Consider the following 13,613-nt stretch of genomic DNA (forward strand, 5'->3'; position numbering starts at 1 on the left):
CTCATAGTAACCACCTGTTGCTAGGGGAAAATGTGCATGCCCCAGCTGTGTGTGTGTGTTGCTGACTGTCTCCAGGCTTGTGTGACTTTGGCCTTACTCGTCCTACAGCACACAGCGAGTTTACTGACTGTGTTTACAGACGACTGCTCCTTTTATTGATTTCTCTTGCTGAGCGTCCTTTCCCTTACGTTCTTGCTGTTGTTCAGAAAGCCGAGTCTCTCTAAGGTTACCTGGGAGCGCGCAGGTAGCGTGAGCAGGTAAACACAAGCGAGCGCGGGACTTTTCCATTTTCCTGTCAGTCACTTGAACTCTTGTTATTGGTGAAGTTTCCCAGGTCGTGTTTATATCTGCAGATGCAGTTTCGTGTTTCAGGCTGAGATGGTTATCGTCACATGACGCCATCAGAGAGGCATCCGATCGCCTCACGTTCGTCCTCCTTTCTTTACCACCTTTGTGTGAAAACTTGTCTTTGAGTCTGAGCTGCTGCTTCAGTGCAGAGAGAGACAGATGTTGAGCCTGAGACGGATTCTCTGCAAGACTGCGGCTGCCTCTGTTTCCAGACTCCTGCTCATGTGGTGTGACTCTGTGTGTGTTGTGTAATTTCTGTCTGAGTTCGCTCTGTCTCTGTCTGAGAGGTAGCTGATTGGCTGGCAGACGATCCAGCTGGTTTAGCTGTGAGATTAAAGGCGAGAGCTGCAACAACGAGCACGGCTGGATGTTTTTTCCCGTGAAGCTGGAAACCTCTTTGTTTCCCTGCATGTTTAAACAGCTGGTTAGTCTGTCCAACAGCAGCTCGACCAACCGGGCCTGTTCCACCGCAACACTCTGAATCACTCCCTGTGTGTGTGTGTGTGTGTGTGTGTGTGTGTGTGTGTGTGTGTGTGTGTGTGTGTGTGTGTGCTGGGATGCCTGTGGCGTGAAGTCAGCGTTTCTGCCGGGCTCTATGGTATGAAGGCTGCTTGCTCACCTAGAGACACACACACACACAATCCAGTATCTGTGTCCACCATCTTGTCTGTTAGCAGAGTAAACACACACACACTGTAGTTGCTGGTCTGTGTGCATGCTGCATTCACTGTCCCCTTACAGCAAAGGACATTTACAATCATTAGGAGTTCAGTTTAAGTCATTAAAGTTTAAAATAACTCACATCTGTTCACATCTGTCTGTGATCAGCTGTTGGTAAAGGAGAAACCACGAGAGATCAACAATAATCTTTAAATGAGTTAATTAATTATAATAATTAATTAATGGTGTTGACAGGCACAAAATATGTACATTAAAAATGTCAAACAAATATTATCACTGGAAATTTTAAATAATGAAGAATGAAATAAAGTATTAGGAAAGTAATACCAGATATTACTGTTTAAAAATTGTAATTGAAACTGGAACTCGTTTATTTAAAAGGGCAAAAAAATGTATGTGAAAAACCAAAAATTATTACAAATATTGAAAAATATCTTGAAAATGAATAATTTAATGTCACAAGAAATGTCAGAGCAGTCTATGAAATGTTAAGAAAATGTAAATAACGTGTCTTACACAGGAAATAAAGGATGTTTTAACAAAGTAACAAAGTAAAAGGAAATTTTCTATAAATAAAAGATAATATAAAAAATGTAGTTTTTTAATTGTGAAAATTGGAAATCCCTTAGAATTTCTTATATTATTTTTTAAATTAAAATGAAAATTTTTATTGTAATATTGATAATAATAATAATAATAATATTACAATTTCAATACATTTAAAAATAGAAAATAAAAAAGCTTTATATAAAAGGTCATAAAACATTAAAAACGTTTGCAAAAACAGAAAAATCGTAAAGTATAACATAAAATCATTTAAATGTAGGGTTGCATGTAGGGTTAAAAAGTATTTAAAGAATTAATACAAAGTCAGAAGCAGAGGTGCTGCAGATGCTGCAGATGTTGATGCAGCTGTGTGGAAATGTGCAGCGAGACTGACGGTGCTGATCAGAGCGATGATGTCACAGTGTGTGTGAAGAGCTGACCACGATTTGAGGACCTGCGTTTGTAAATGGCGTCTGGATTTGTGATGCTTGAGGAAACTCGTGATGTTTCATATTAATAATGATCACATTACTCAAACAGAAAAACCTGTAAAACCTGATCACAGAGTTAAATAAAACTGGCTTCAGACTGAGCCTGAATAAAAACAGTCCAGCCTGAAAGCAGCTTGTTTGAGGTTTATTAGTTGTTTTCCTGCCGCGTGTGTTTAAATAAATGACACAACTGTAGCTTTCATAATGTTGAGCTGCTCTGTGTTTAGTGTTAAACATTCCTACGTGTTTGCAGGTTCCACCATTTGAAATAACAGTTTCTTAAATATGTTTTTAGATATTTTTTTTAATCATTTTCATCGCTTCATATTTCCTCTCTTATTCAGGACTGATTACATCATTTCTGAGCATTTAACCAGTGCAGGTAGCAGATAAATATCAGCCACAGACGTCAGTGGATGTTATCGCTGGCATTTCTAATAACTGACGAGCATTAAAGTTTGTGAAATATGAAAGGGGACAAATGTGTGGGGGTTTCCATGGTTTAAAATTCGTGTCAGCAGAAAGAATAACAAACGCGGTCGTAGTGACGACTGATTTGTTGTTTGCTATATTTCACACAAGGAGAGAGAAGAAAAAGTGAAACGATGTTTTTGTTGCTCTTTAATGCCGTCCTGTTGTCCCTGTGAAGAACTTGCTGCCAGCTTTGCTTCAGTATCTCCGGGTTTGATCTGAGAAGCGTCACCTCTGTGCTATGAGATTAAAGGCTGAGATGGAAATGAAATCAAAACCGCAGCAGATCAAATTTACAGCAGGAATGTCAAACAAACTTGAAGTAAAACCGTCCGTTGGTCCTCGGAGTCGCGCTCTGGTTTCATCAGTCTCACTTCACTGAGACGACACACAAAGATGATTCGCTGCTGCTTTGGTTTAAACATGTGTGATGCTTCAGTGCAGTCAGCAAAGGCAGAAGTTGGGCGCCGCTTCATTTGTTTCTCTTTGCATGAGCATCCCCATACTGACATCTCACTCAACCACAGAGGAAACAAACCAACCTGATCTGAGACAGGACGTCACAGAGACCCAACAATCGATCCCCCGATTCCTGCGCTACACACTCCAACAAAGTCTTATCGTCATTAATGTCGCTCTTATAGTTTTTTATTTAATGTTGAGGAGTTTACGCGTAAGCAGGGGGAAAGGTGTGTATATCAGGGACTAGTTTTAGTGGCGGATTAATCCGTGTTTGTTTCTAAACCTGCAAACGAAGCTGTAGTGTTATGTTTCACTATTTTCCTGAGTCAAAAAGGGAACAAGATACAGACAGAGTTAGGTTTACTCGATAGTGAGGCCAGGATTGTACTCAGTTAAATGTACTTCCGAGGGTGGTTTCGTTTTTTTATTTGAATAAATTGTTCAGTAAAATCAGGAATTCATTCACACACAAGCGTCTCCAAAGATGGAATAAATGCACTGATGTTTATATAGCGTGCCTTTCAACTTCATTTAAGCACTCGAGGCTCGTACTTACTACAAGATTCAGTCACTTATTCATACAGACATACAAACATTTTTCTGTTTTATTCTAACATTCACACACTCGGGTGGATGACTCTGAGACAGCTCTGGGTTCAGAAAATTGACCATGGAGGATTTGACATGTAGGTTGGAGGAGCTGCTCCACCACCTGAGCCACACCTGTTTGGCTGATGTCCATTGATGTTCACTAGTTCACTCGTTTGCTATTGTGAACGGTGCTGTTGGAGCTACCACACAGTTAGTCCTTATATATTTTGTAGGTGGGTGGTGAAGGGGCCTAAAATGCTCTGGTTGAAGCTGGAGTCTGATTGGAGGACAGGGTGGAGGTAGAGCAGATCGTCCACTAGTTGAAAGGTTGGTGGTTCGATCCCTGGCTACTCCAGCGTGTGTGCCAAAGTGTCCTTGGGCAAAATACCGAAGCATTAGTTGCTCTGTGTGTTTATCGAAGTGTTAATGTGAGGTTAAAAGTGCTTAGAGAAAAGCACCTGTGTGGAAGAGACTGGTACTCTGGATTAGAAAGCACTGTGAAACACATACTCAGAGAAACTGAACATTTTTCAGCAGACACTCTCCTTAAGCCTCAGAACGGACTAAAATGCGCTTGCTGTGGATTCATGTGAACTCTGAGCTGAACCAAAGGTTGTTTTTTCAGAGGAGATGTCCACGCTGTAGCATCACGGTGCAGTCGTGTCGCGTTTCCGTGGTTAATCAGTGAGACGACTCCTCTACCAGAGGATCACACACTTTTCATCCACGTCAGATAGTTTTCTCTATAAAACAGTGAAGCGATGGAAACATTAAGTGCTCAGGACTTCCCCGAGTCGCCGCTCAGTGAGCTTATGTTGGAATGTCAGTCATGTGATTATTACAGACCGCCGAGGACGAAATTATAGAGCAGCCGCACACACGTGCTAACACATCAACACCAGCAGACCAATCGCAAACAGGCTGATGATCATCCCACTCTGATAGATGATTGACTGTCAGATCAATAACCTGCTCACTGTTTAACAGACCTCACGCACACACACGCGCACACACGCACACACACACACACACACACACACGCACGCGCACACACACACACGCACACACACACACACACGCACGCGCACACACACACACGCGCGCGCACACACACACACACACACACACACACACACACACACACACACACACACACACACACACACACTGACTGTAACAGTATCTGATGAGGTTCCTTCCCACGAGAACCCGACTGGAGTGTAAAAATGCCCGAGGCGAGGGAGATCGGCATACACTGGCACACAAAGAGACATAAAGGTTTGGGAAAAAGAGGAACAATAAAAAGGAAAAAAGTAGGAAAACGGGTGAAAAAGAGCCTCGTGGAGACGAGGAAGAACAGGAATGTCAAGAGAGGGGAAAGAATGAAGGGAGGAGCTTAGGAGACGCTAATGAAAGGGGGAGAGAGGAGGAAACATTGTTTGAATGCTTCGGATGAGTTAGAGGTAAGAAAGACGAATAAAAGCACGAGAGAAGCTGGGAAACAAAAGCATAACGAGAAAGGGAAGAGGAGATAAGCAGAAAGATGAATAGAGGAAGTAAGAGTGCATTAACAAGAAAAGGAGGAAGAAAAGGAAAGATGGAGATGAATGGGAGAAGATAAGAAAGGCAGAAACCGTAAAACAGAAAAGAGAAGAAAGAAAAGAAAAGGCAGTTTAGAGAGTCGAGGAAAACTTAAGGACGAGGGGAAAAATAAGCGGTGAGGACTATATGAAAACTGTATGGAAGAGGACAGAGAAGAGAAGGAAAGGAAAAAAGGATGACGGGGGAATGGAAAACTGAGGACTGGAAAAAGAAGAGGAGGGAAAGAAAAGAGCGGGAATGAGGAAAAACCCGGCTCGTAAAATGAAGGGAGGAGTGCTGGGAAAGAGGAGGAAAAGTGGTCTGAGCAGCCTGGAGGTCCATGGAAAAAATAGATATTAAAACCACAATAAAAACAGTAGAAACACGACTAAAGGATCAGCAGAAAGACACTAAAATTGACAAAAGTAGTGAAGAAACCCTCTGTGCTGTGTGATTTGGATTTTGTTCTGTATGTTTATGACGATTTTTTAAACCGTGCTTTCTCATTGGCTGTCCTCAGGTGGTGGGCGGAGCTGAAAAATGGCGGGTGCATCAGTGAAGGTGGCGGTGCGAGTCCGCCCGTTCAACTCCAGAGAGATAGGACGCAACGCAAAGTGTGTGATCCAGATGCAGGGAAACACCACCTGTAAGAATGACACACACACGTTCTGTCCTTTAGGATTTGTGGGGCCCCTCGCTGAGACACTAACCTGAAGACGTCCTCACAGGATCTGAAACATACAGACGTCCTCAAAAAGATAAAGAAAGAAGAACAGATAAATTAGAAACCATAGAAATATATCACAAAGGTTTTTAGATAACGAGAGGCCTGTCACTGTCCTCATAATAAGACACAGCATGATGAGGACACACCACTGGCTAAGAGAACAGAGTTTTTATGATCACCATCTCATTATGATGTAATGAGGATTTTTATTGTGACCTTGAATCATAAACTGTGTATAACATGGATATACACATATTAAAGCCTCAGGTGTAGCATTGTGGCAGCACCCATGTTGGTGTTTTGGAGGTCAATCTTCTGTCACGAGCGTTAATGAAGTTAAAACTGACCTTCAATTTAAATGCTGTGAACCTGCTCGTCGCAGATTAGCCATGACATCACTGTGACATCACTTTAATGTGACTAAAGAATAAAAAAGTCCCTGAACTGGAATAGAAATAGCAGCATTTAGCTTGAAGCTAACAGTCACTGTTGATTTTAATAAATAATGCTGATGCTCTCCTTACCTAACCTTTCTGTGGGTTAGGGGCTTTTATGGCCTCAACGTTCCCATGGGAACGTCATGTGACGTCTGATCCTATTGCTGCATAAACTGACAGACACACACAGGCTGTTTATTAATAGACTTTGCTGCAGCAGGGCTGTTATTAGCAGCTGTGTGTCCATCTGACAAATACTTATATGCAGAGCCCGTCATATATTCTGTGAATGCTGGGAGTGGTCACATGCAGATATCCCCACTTCAGTAGTGACACTTTGTTGCCTCCACATTTGAAAGTGAGGAGAAAAGAAATAAAACTGGAGTGTGTCCACAGACTTCTCGTCATGCAGTGAAGGTTGTTTCTTTTATGATTCTTTCCAGGCATCTCCAATCCCAAACAGCCCAAAGATGGAGCCAAGAACTTCACCTTTGACTACTCTTACTGGTCACACACAACGGTGATAACACACTCTCTCTGTCTCACACACACACATACACACACACACACACACACACACAGAAAACATCAATAGTATAACCCAAAATCAGTGATAACAGTGTGTTTGTGTCCCTGCAGCCCGATGACCCCGGCTTCACCTCTCAGACACAGGTGTATAAGGACATTGGAGAGGAGATGCTGCTGCACGCCTTCGAAGGTAAGCCTGAACGCCCTCTCAGAGGTCAAAGAAGAGCCCAACCTCTATTTGCTATAATGGAAATATTTTTTTTATTAAATTCTAAATTATTTTGGCGGTTTCGGTCCTCCACAGTCCAGCTCCAACTATGTAGCTAATGAGACTAATGGTGACCAGTAACAACGCTGATACTTGTTACTCTACTGATACTGATGTGTAAAATGATACTGTTGTTGCTGATGATGATGCTGATCATGACAGCACGATTATATTCTACATAGGCTGGCTGATGGTCTTAATGTCTAATACAGGAATTAGTTATTTATAATTTTACAATAACTTGTAATGTTGTGGTTGTTGTTTTCCAGGATACAATGTGTGTATATTTGCTTATGGACAGACGGGTGCAGGGAAGAGCTACACTATGATGGGCAAACAGGAGCCTGGTCAGGAAGGGATCATACCACAGGTCATATCACATCATTGCTGCATTAAAATGCTGCTGTCGCTTTAATGTTTGCTGATTCAAAGGGATAACTGATGAAGAATTATATTAACGTGCGTCTGTCTGTGTGTTCAGCTGTGTGAGGACTTGTTTCAGAGAACAGGAGAAAACACAGATCCTGACCTGACCTACTCCGTCGAGGTAAGCCCTCATCTAACATAGATCAATTTTAGTTAAATCGATTTCCCTGATTAAACATCATCTTCTCCATCACAGGTGTCCTACATGGAGATCTACTGTGAGCGGGTTCGGGACCTGTTGAACCCAAAGTCCCAGGGCACCCTTCGGGTCCGGGAGCATCCCATCCTGGGGCCCTACGTGGAGGATCTGTCCAAACTGGCTGTGACTGGATTCACGGACATCCGGGACCTGATGGACGCCGGCAACAAAGCTCGGTCAGTTTTCTTCCAGATAATTTCAGAGGTCGAAGTTTTAAAGAAAGTGCAAAAGGCTGCAGATGTCTGAGGAAGTTTGAAAAACATAAACGGTTTCCTACTGGTAACCAATCCACCACATAATACAGCAGCTCTGTAGACTTGTTGTCTATCTTTTGAGCCAAGATCAGATTGATACCCAGTCAGTCCATCACTGGTGATATGTTATTTGCCCATTAGCCGATGTTTCTTATTCTAGTTAGGCCTGGTTAAAACATGCAGATTTGTTATAAATATAATTTTTTTATTATTATTATAAAGAATGAATTGCAGTAACATCAAAATAATCAAGTTCATTTCTGATTGCAGGACGGTTGCAGCTACAAACATGAATGAGACGTCATCCAGGTCCCACGCCGTCTTCACCATCGTCTTCACCCAAAAACGACGAGATCAGATGACCAGCCTGGACACTGAAAAAGTGTGTCTGCTTCTCTATTTTGTCCCCGCGGGGCATTTTCTTCCAAATGTCAGGTCTTTATTTTGATTCTTGAACTTTTCTCTTCAGGTCAGTAAGATCAGTCTGGTCGACCTGGCTGGAAGTGAACGAGCAGACTCCTCTGGGGCAAAGGGCATGCGGCTCAAGGTTGGAGATAATGTGGAGCAATCACATTATGTATCTATTCATGTGCTGCTCATTTTCATGCATCCCGTGCCAGATTCATCATGTATTCACTGTATGTTTGCATGCAGGAAGGAGCAAACATCAACAAATCTCTGACCACATTAGGAAAAGTGATTTCAGCTTTGGCTGAAATGGTAATTCAACACTGTCCATATTTACAAGTCAAATAATATCAGATGTGTGCAATGTGGGAGATGATTGCTGACTGCTTCTTGTCTCTGATCTGCAGCAGAGCAGTAAAAAGAGGAAAAGTGATTTTATTCCCTACAGAGACTCTGTTCTCACCTGGCTACTGAAGGAAAACCTGGGTAAGTAGAGCATTGGTAGGTCCAGTGTTAAAGGAGAACAGTAGAAAGAGTCATTTAAGGCTAACAGCCATTAGTAATATTGTCAATACTAGGACCAACGGCATGTTTCTTTGACCAAACTATTAATAAGACTTGTTGTATCAGGACTTATAGTACATCTTAACCTGTCAGGGCTAATAGTACACTTAACCACACAGACATGTATGGAGTTGCCGAGTTAATATCAGACTTAGTTTAAGTACCTTAAAGGTTTGATGTGTGCTTCTTTCAGGAGGAAACTCTCGCACAGCAATGATTGCTGCGCTAAGTCCTGCTGACATCAACTACGAAGAAACACTGAGCACTCTGAGGTCAGTTACTGGGTGTCATCTGTCTATGAGGCTTTTTATGTTAATGTGTTTTTAGGCAGCAGATGATTTAGTCAGATCAATATAATCTTAATTCTCTCCGGTTCGGTTCCAGGTATGCTGACCGTGCCAAACAGATTCGCTGTAACGCTGTGATCAATGAAGATCCAAACGCCAAACTGATCCGAGAGCTGAAGGCTGAAGTGGAGCGACTGAGAAATCTGCTGTTTTCTCAGGGCCTGCAGGAGCTGCTGGACAATGCTGGTATGCACACATTTTATACAGAATAATGAACCTTATCTGCTGTTCAGTCTGACGCCCGGGTCCAAATCCTACTTCTTCCAGGTCTTACAGTAAAAGTTTAACATCAAAGTAAGCATGAGAAAAAGAATGAATGAGGCGATTTTCTGACTGAAATATTTGTAAAACTGAATCTTTTCAGCTCTGCTGTTACTTTGGATGTAAAGAAACATTTATTTTGGTGAAGTTGGGCTAGTTGGCTAATGATGGTGGGAAGCTACACAGCTATGGTGATTCTAACACTTCATTCACACAGGCCTGAAAACCTGTGAAAACCTGAGAAATGTCACAAAGAAGGTCCCGACACCCAAACTTTGCTTGCGATTGCTTTGGGTGCTGACAGATTACCTTTGTCGCCAATAGCTTTTATGGAAGATGCAGATTGGTCAGCATTTATTCACAGTTTACTCTCTCTGCTGTTGTGGAACTTGAACTACATTATAACAGCCTCACTACTGAAACCAGCACATTTCAAAAGATGCAGATTTTTCAAGGCAAACGATCTCTGCTCATGGTTTGTGCCACACATTTCACTGCATCTTCCAAACAAACTGCTGGAGACCAAGGCAATCTCTTAAAGAGCAAAGCAGTTGCAGGGCTTTGGTGCAGCACTGTAAATTTCTCTGTAACAAGTTTTTGTGCCAACAGCAATCATTTGGGGAATACAAGTTTTTCAGTTGCAACAGGTGGTTGTCAACGGGTCTCCAGCCCCGTGTGACTAGAGCCTAATACAAATGCATTAGCAGAGGGAAGGAGCAGGGCTATAGCTCATAATCTTTAACTTCAACCAAGAGAAAATGTGATGTTATCTGTTATCTGTCCACAACATGAGGTTAATCATTATCTTGCTGCTGCATGATTTTGATCTCTCCATGTCAAAAAGTGCATGTGCTTTTCTATTGTGAACACTATGCATTGCTAAACACAGAAACGCTGTGCATGTGATACTCAGACTGCACTTCATATAAACATGGAATGCAGTCTGTTTACAGCCTAATAAACTGTACACATCACATGCTGTTGTTCTTTCATTTGGACCTGGTATGAACGGCATGTCTATGTGCAGCAGGCTGTAGAGACGGTTATTTACAGACAACAGCAACTGTGTGTGTGTGTGTGTGTGTGTGTGTGTGTGTGTGTGTGTGTGTGTGTGTGTGTGTGTCTGTGAGTGTGTGTGTGTGTGTGTGTGTGAGTGTGTGTGTGCGTGTGTGTGTCAGTGAGGATATTTACAAGCTGTCGTTACATAAGCAGGATTGCTGAGATGCCAGCATGTTAGAAATTAAACCTCCTCCTTTTCACTTTTTTCTTCCCTGCTCTCTTTCTGCATTTCAGTCAACAACAACAACAACATCAACAACGGCCCCGGTGGTGTCGCAGGTGCGTCCCCCTCCCCTCTTCAGCTGGCTCTCACATCCAATGGGATCACGCCTGAGAATGGCCCCGCCCCTCCAGGTCACCCTATGTGTTTATGTGGATTATTGGGAATCTAATAAGACCGTGCATTTGTGTTTAATCACTTAAATAAAAAAATACAAAAGTGGTCCATTATGTTTTTGTAATAAATGTTTTATTTGCTGTGCAGGCGCTGAGCCGGTATCTGAAGGGGACACACCCGCTGACCCTGATCAGCTGATCGAGGATGGACAGGAAAGGGAGGAGGGAGAGTCCACAGAGAACATCAGCAAAGAGGAAGCAGCTGAGAGACTGATGGTAGGGCGAGACGTTTTATCACCTCGCACGTTTCCGGGTCATAATTCCATCATATCTAAATTTGTGAAACATGTGGCTTCCACTGTCAGAAAGATATATTATTTTTTGTATAGTTTTCTGGAAATCCAATGAAAAAACGGACTTACAACTTCAGAACGTGTCTGGGAAGCCTCAACTTTTTAGATTTTCTCAGTTTAAAAGAAATCCACGAACAGTTTTCTGTACATCTATGATTAAACTGCAAACAGGAGCTGCTATTTCACCTTTTTTGAGTGAGAATGAAGAAGTTTTATAGTCATGCGTTTATAGTACAATACGTTTGTGTGTTTTTGCTTTAAGGAAACAGAGAAAATCATCGCTGAGCTGAACGAGACATGGGAGGAGAAACTGAGAAAAACAGAATCTATTCGTCTGGAGAGGTTCGTTTTATTTGACTCTGAGCTTTTTACATGTCTTCAGTTAATTTAGTCAATGTGTTTTGTTGTCACTTGTAAAAGTGCTAACGCTACCGTGAGCATCAGCGTTCGTACTGGTGCCGTGGGCTCTTTTTCTCCTGCGCTTATCAGACAAAACCTCAGGGCAGGTGTAGGAGTAGAAAAAGTCTCATCTCAGCTGCTGCATCTTCGTCTGCATTAGCAGGAAGTCTTGGAGCGTCTGCACTGACATGGAGTCAAAAACTCTTGTCTGTAACCCGGCAACAGCAACCACGCAAGGTTTAAAAGTCTAGAAACCCACCGAAGCGCGGTTTATGTCAGTCGAGTGATGCGACTTTTGGTATTTCACACGGTTCATAAAGGCAACAACAGGCTTAACGACCCTTTATTCACCATGGCACACGAGGCTCATGGGAACTGTAGTGTTTAGAGTGTTTAGGTGGAAAAGCTGAGTGTGTTTGTTCAGTAACTCACAGGGGAAAACATTTGGAAACATGAACAAAGAGAAGAAACATGGATGGTGACTGATGTCTCTGTTTCTCATTCACTCCCTCAGAGAGTCCCTGCTGGTGGAGATGGGCGTGTCCATAAAGGAAGATGGAGGAACACTGGGCGTCTTCTCTCCTAAAGGAGTGAGTGTATATTTAACCTTTCTCTCTGGTTTAGTAATACTTTAAGTTTAGGATTGTGTGATCACCTGCTGACGCACAATAATGCAGCTGTAGTTCCTGCTGGTACTTCAAACTATGTATTTATTGTTTGAATTCACCTTTATGTCAGGTTAAATCTACCCTTTGAGTTAGTTGGAGATTTGTTTTGTTAGAACAGCCGATAAATGGGTTTTACTTCATGCCTGGGAGTGTTCGTCAAAGTCAGAGCCGAGTGTCTGCTGCTCATAAGCACCTGTGTCGAGTCACACTCAGCTTTGGAAGTGATGATGTCACTGTTTGCTTTTAAGTCTCTCTGGTCTTTGAGGTAAAATCGGTCTGCTGAGCAGATGTTTGAAATCCAGATTAAAACTCAGAGATGATCGATCACGCAGCAGCTTTTCTTTCCGTACCACGACCTCACCAACACTTTTAAATCTTTGCCTCATAAAGACGACATCTGACAGCCTCCACTCTGCCCTTAATGACCAGTTTTGACAGCTCAGCTCAGTAAAAACAACCTCGACTCAATGTCAGCATTCACTTTAATTGTGTTGTCTTCATTCATGCTTCACTTTGGTAAATTACGCTGTTTATAAAAGTGTTTATAAAAGGATCTGACTGAACACAGTCGTGGCTCCAGTCCTGTGTTCAGTGCTAGTTAAAAGTCAACAGCATCTAATCGTGTTTAGTGTTTTCACTAATAATAATAGTTTTCACTTTCACTGTGGGGATCTGCCCCACTTTTAAAGGGAAAAAAAAGATGTCCCCATCAAGTAAAACTCAATTTTGTGTGTATGTGTTACAGACGCCTCACCTGGTCAACCTGAATGAAGACCCTCTGATGTCTGAGTGCCTCCTGTATTACATCAAGGAGGGCGTGACCAGGTCAGCTGTGATTTCATCAGTTAATCGATCGCTTTGCTGGTCTTTGCTCAGAAAATCTGATAAATTGAGTCTAAAGTTAGAAATAGTTTTAGTCGTCCTGTGAAGAGACCAGAGGTCAGAGACGCCTCAGCTCACCTCCGTGTGAAAGCAACAAATTACATACAGACACAAGTCTATCACTAGTTTAGCTGCTTTACTTCAGTAGTAGTAGTAGAAGTAACGACACTGTTTACATGTAGTGCATGCAGAAATCTGCTCGTGCAGAGGTTACCACATCAATAATGATCCACAGAGTCCTTGTTGAGAACAATGACAATGAGTCTCGTTACATATCATCTTATCAGACACGAGACTCACAGTTATCTAACAACAACACGCAACAG

The 13,613-nt window shown here is 42.3% G+C and overlaps 1 protein-coding gene across 3 annotated transcripts in view; it reads left to right on the plus strand.

Moving 5' to 3' along the window:
* The window catches only part of LOC101481352 (kinesin-like protein KIF1C), a 32,023-nt gene that overhangs the window by 9,184 nt on the left and 9,226 nt on the right, over nt 1-13,613 (plus strand). For all 3 annotated transcript variants that reach the window (XM_004574884.4, XM_076878249.1, XM_004574885.4), the window contains exons 2-18: nt 5,692-5,817; nt 6,779-6,855; nt 6,975-7,053; nt 7,401-7,501; nt 7,613-7,678; nt 7,754-7,932; nt 8,281-8,392; nt 8,480-8,557; nt 8,665-8,730; nt 8,826-8,904; nt 9,176-9,254; nt 9,367-9,515; nt 10,884-11,003; nt 11,134-11,261; nt 11,601-11,680; nt 12,252-12,327; nt 13,151-13,230. In XM_004574884.4, the coding sequence (XP_004574941.2) occupies nt 5,712-5,817; nt 6,779-6,855; nt 6,975-7,053; nt 7,401-7,501; nt 7,613-7,678; nt 7,754-7,932; nt 8,281-8,392; nt 8,480-8,557; nt 8,665-8,730; nt 8,826-8,904; nt 9,176-9,254; nt 9,367-9,515; nt 10,884-11,003; nt 11,134-11,261; nt 11,601-11,680; nt 12,252-12,327; nt 13,151-13,230 (1,655 nt within the window). In that variant the 5' untranslated portion in view covers nt 5,692-5,711. The remainder of the gene's footprint in view (nt 1-5,691; nt 5,818-6,778; nt 6,856-6,974; nt 7,054-7,400; nt 7,502-7,612; nt 7,679-7,753; nt 7,933-8,280; nt 8,393-8,479; nt 8,558-8,664; nt 8,731-8,825; nt 8,905-9,175; nt 9,255-9,366; nt 9,516-10,883; nt 11,004-11,133; nt 11,262-11,600; nt 11,681-12,251; nt 12,328-13,150; nt 13,231-13,613) is intronic.

Source organism: Maylandia zebra, linkage group LG3 (genome assembly GCF_041146795.1).
Source record: "Maylandia zebra isolate NMK-2024a linkage group LG3, Mzebra_GT3a, whole genome shotgun sequence".
In the NCBI taxonomy this organism is placed as follows: Eukaryota; Metazoa; Chordata; class Actinopteri; order Cichliformes; family Cichlidae; genus Maylandia; species Maylandia zebra.